Here is a 397-nt window from a genome sequence, read left to right as displayed (position 1 = left end):
AGATAGAGACGGGGAAGAGAAAGAGGGAAGAGAGAAAGCAGAGAAAGACAAAGAGAGAAGAGAAAGAGAGTGAAGAGAGAAGACAGAGAGCAAGGGAGGGAGGGAGAAAGAGAAAGAGGAGGGGGCTTCCCTGTTTGGCATGCTGGAGGTGTTTGGCAGCCCCTCACTCCTCCCTCCCCTTCTCTTCCTCTTTCCCTCTCTCTCTCTCTCTCTCTCTCTTCCACCTCTGGAGCTGGCGGACCCCCGGTGCCGCCGCGATGGTGCCATGGAGATACTGCTCATCGTTCGCTTTTGCTGTAACTGCACCTACGGTGGGTGGGCTCCCACCAGCGACCCCTTCCCCTATCTCACCCCCTCTCCTTCTCCCCTAAGATCCGGGCAGGGGGAGTGGGGGGGG

At 58.2% G+C, this 397-nt stretch overlaps 1 protein-coding gene across 1 annotated transcript in view; it reads left to right on the top strand.

Moving 5' to 3' along the window:
- The first annotated feature begins 265 nt into the window (after positions 1-265).
- Positions 266-397, top strand: part of ABR (ABR activator of RhoGEF and GTPase) — an 86,744-nt gene continuing 86,612 nt past the window's right edge. The window contains exon 1 of the mRNA XM_015823744.1: positions 266-311. Within this exon, the coding sequence (XP_015679230.1) occupies positions 266-311 (46 nt within the window). The remainder of the gene's footprint in view (positions 312-397) is intronic.

Source organism: Protobothrops mucrosquamatus, unplaced genomic scaffold (assembly GCF_001527695.2).
Source record: "Protobothrops mucrosquamatus isolate PMUCROS unplaced genomic scaffold, P.Mucros_1.0 scaffold1973, whole genome shotgun sequence".
NCBI lineage: Eukaryota > Metazoa > Chordata > Lepidosauria > Squamata > Viperidae > Protobothrops > Protobothrops mucrosquamatus.
Note: the sequence above shows the minus strand (reverse complement) of the source record. Positions and strands in the feature narration are given on the sequence as shown.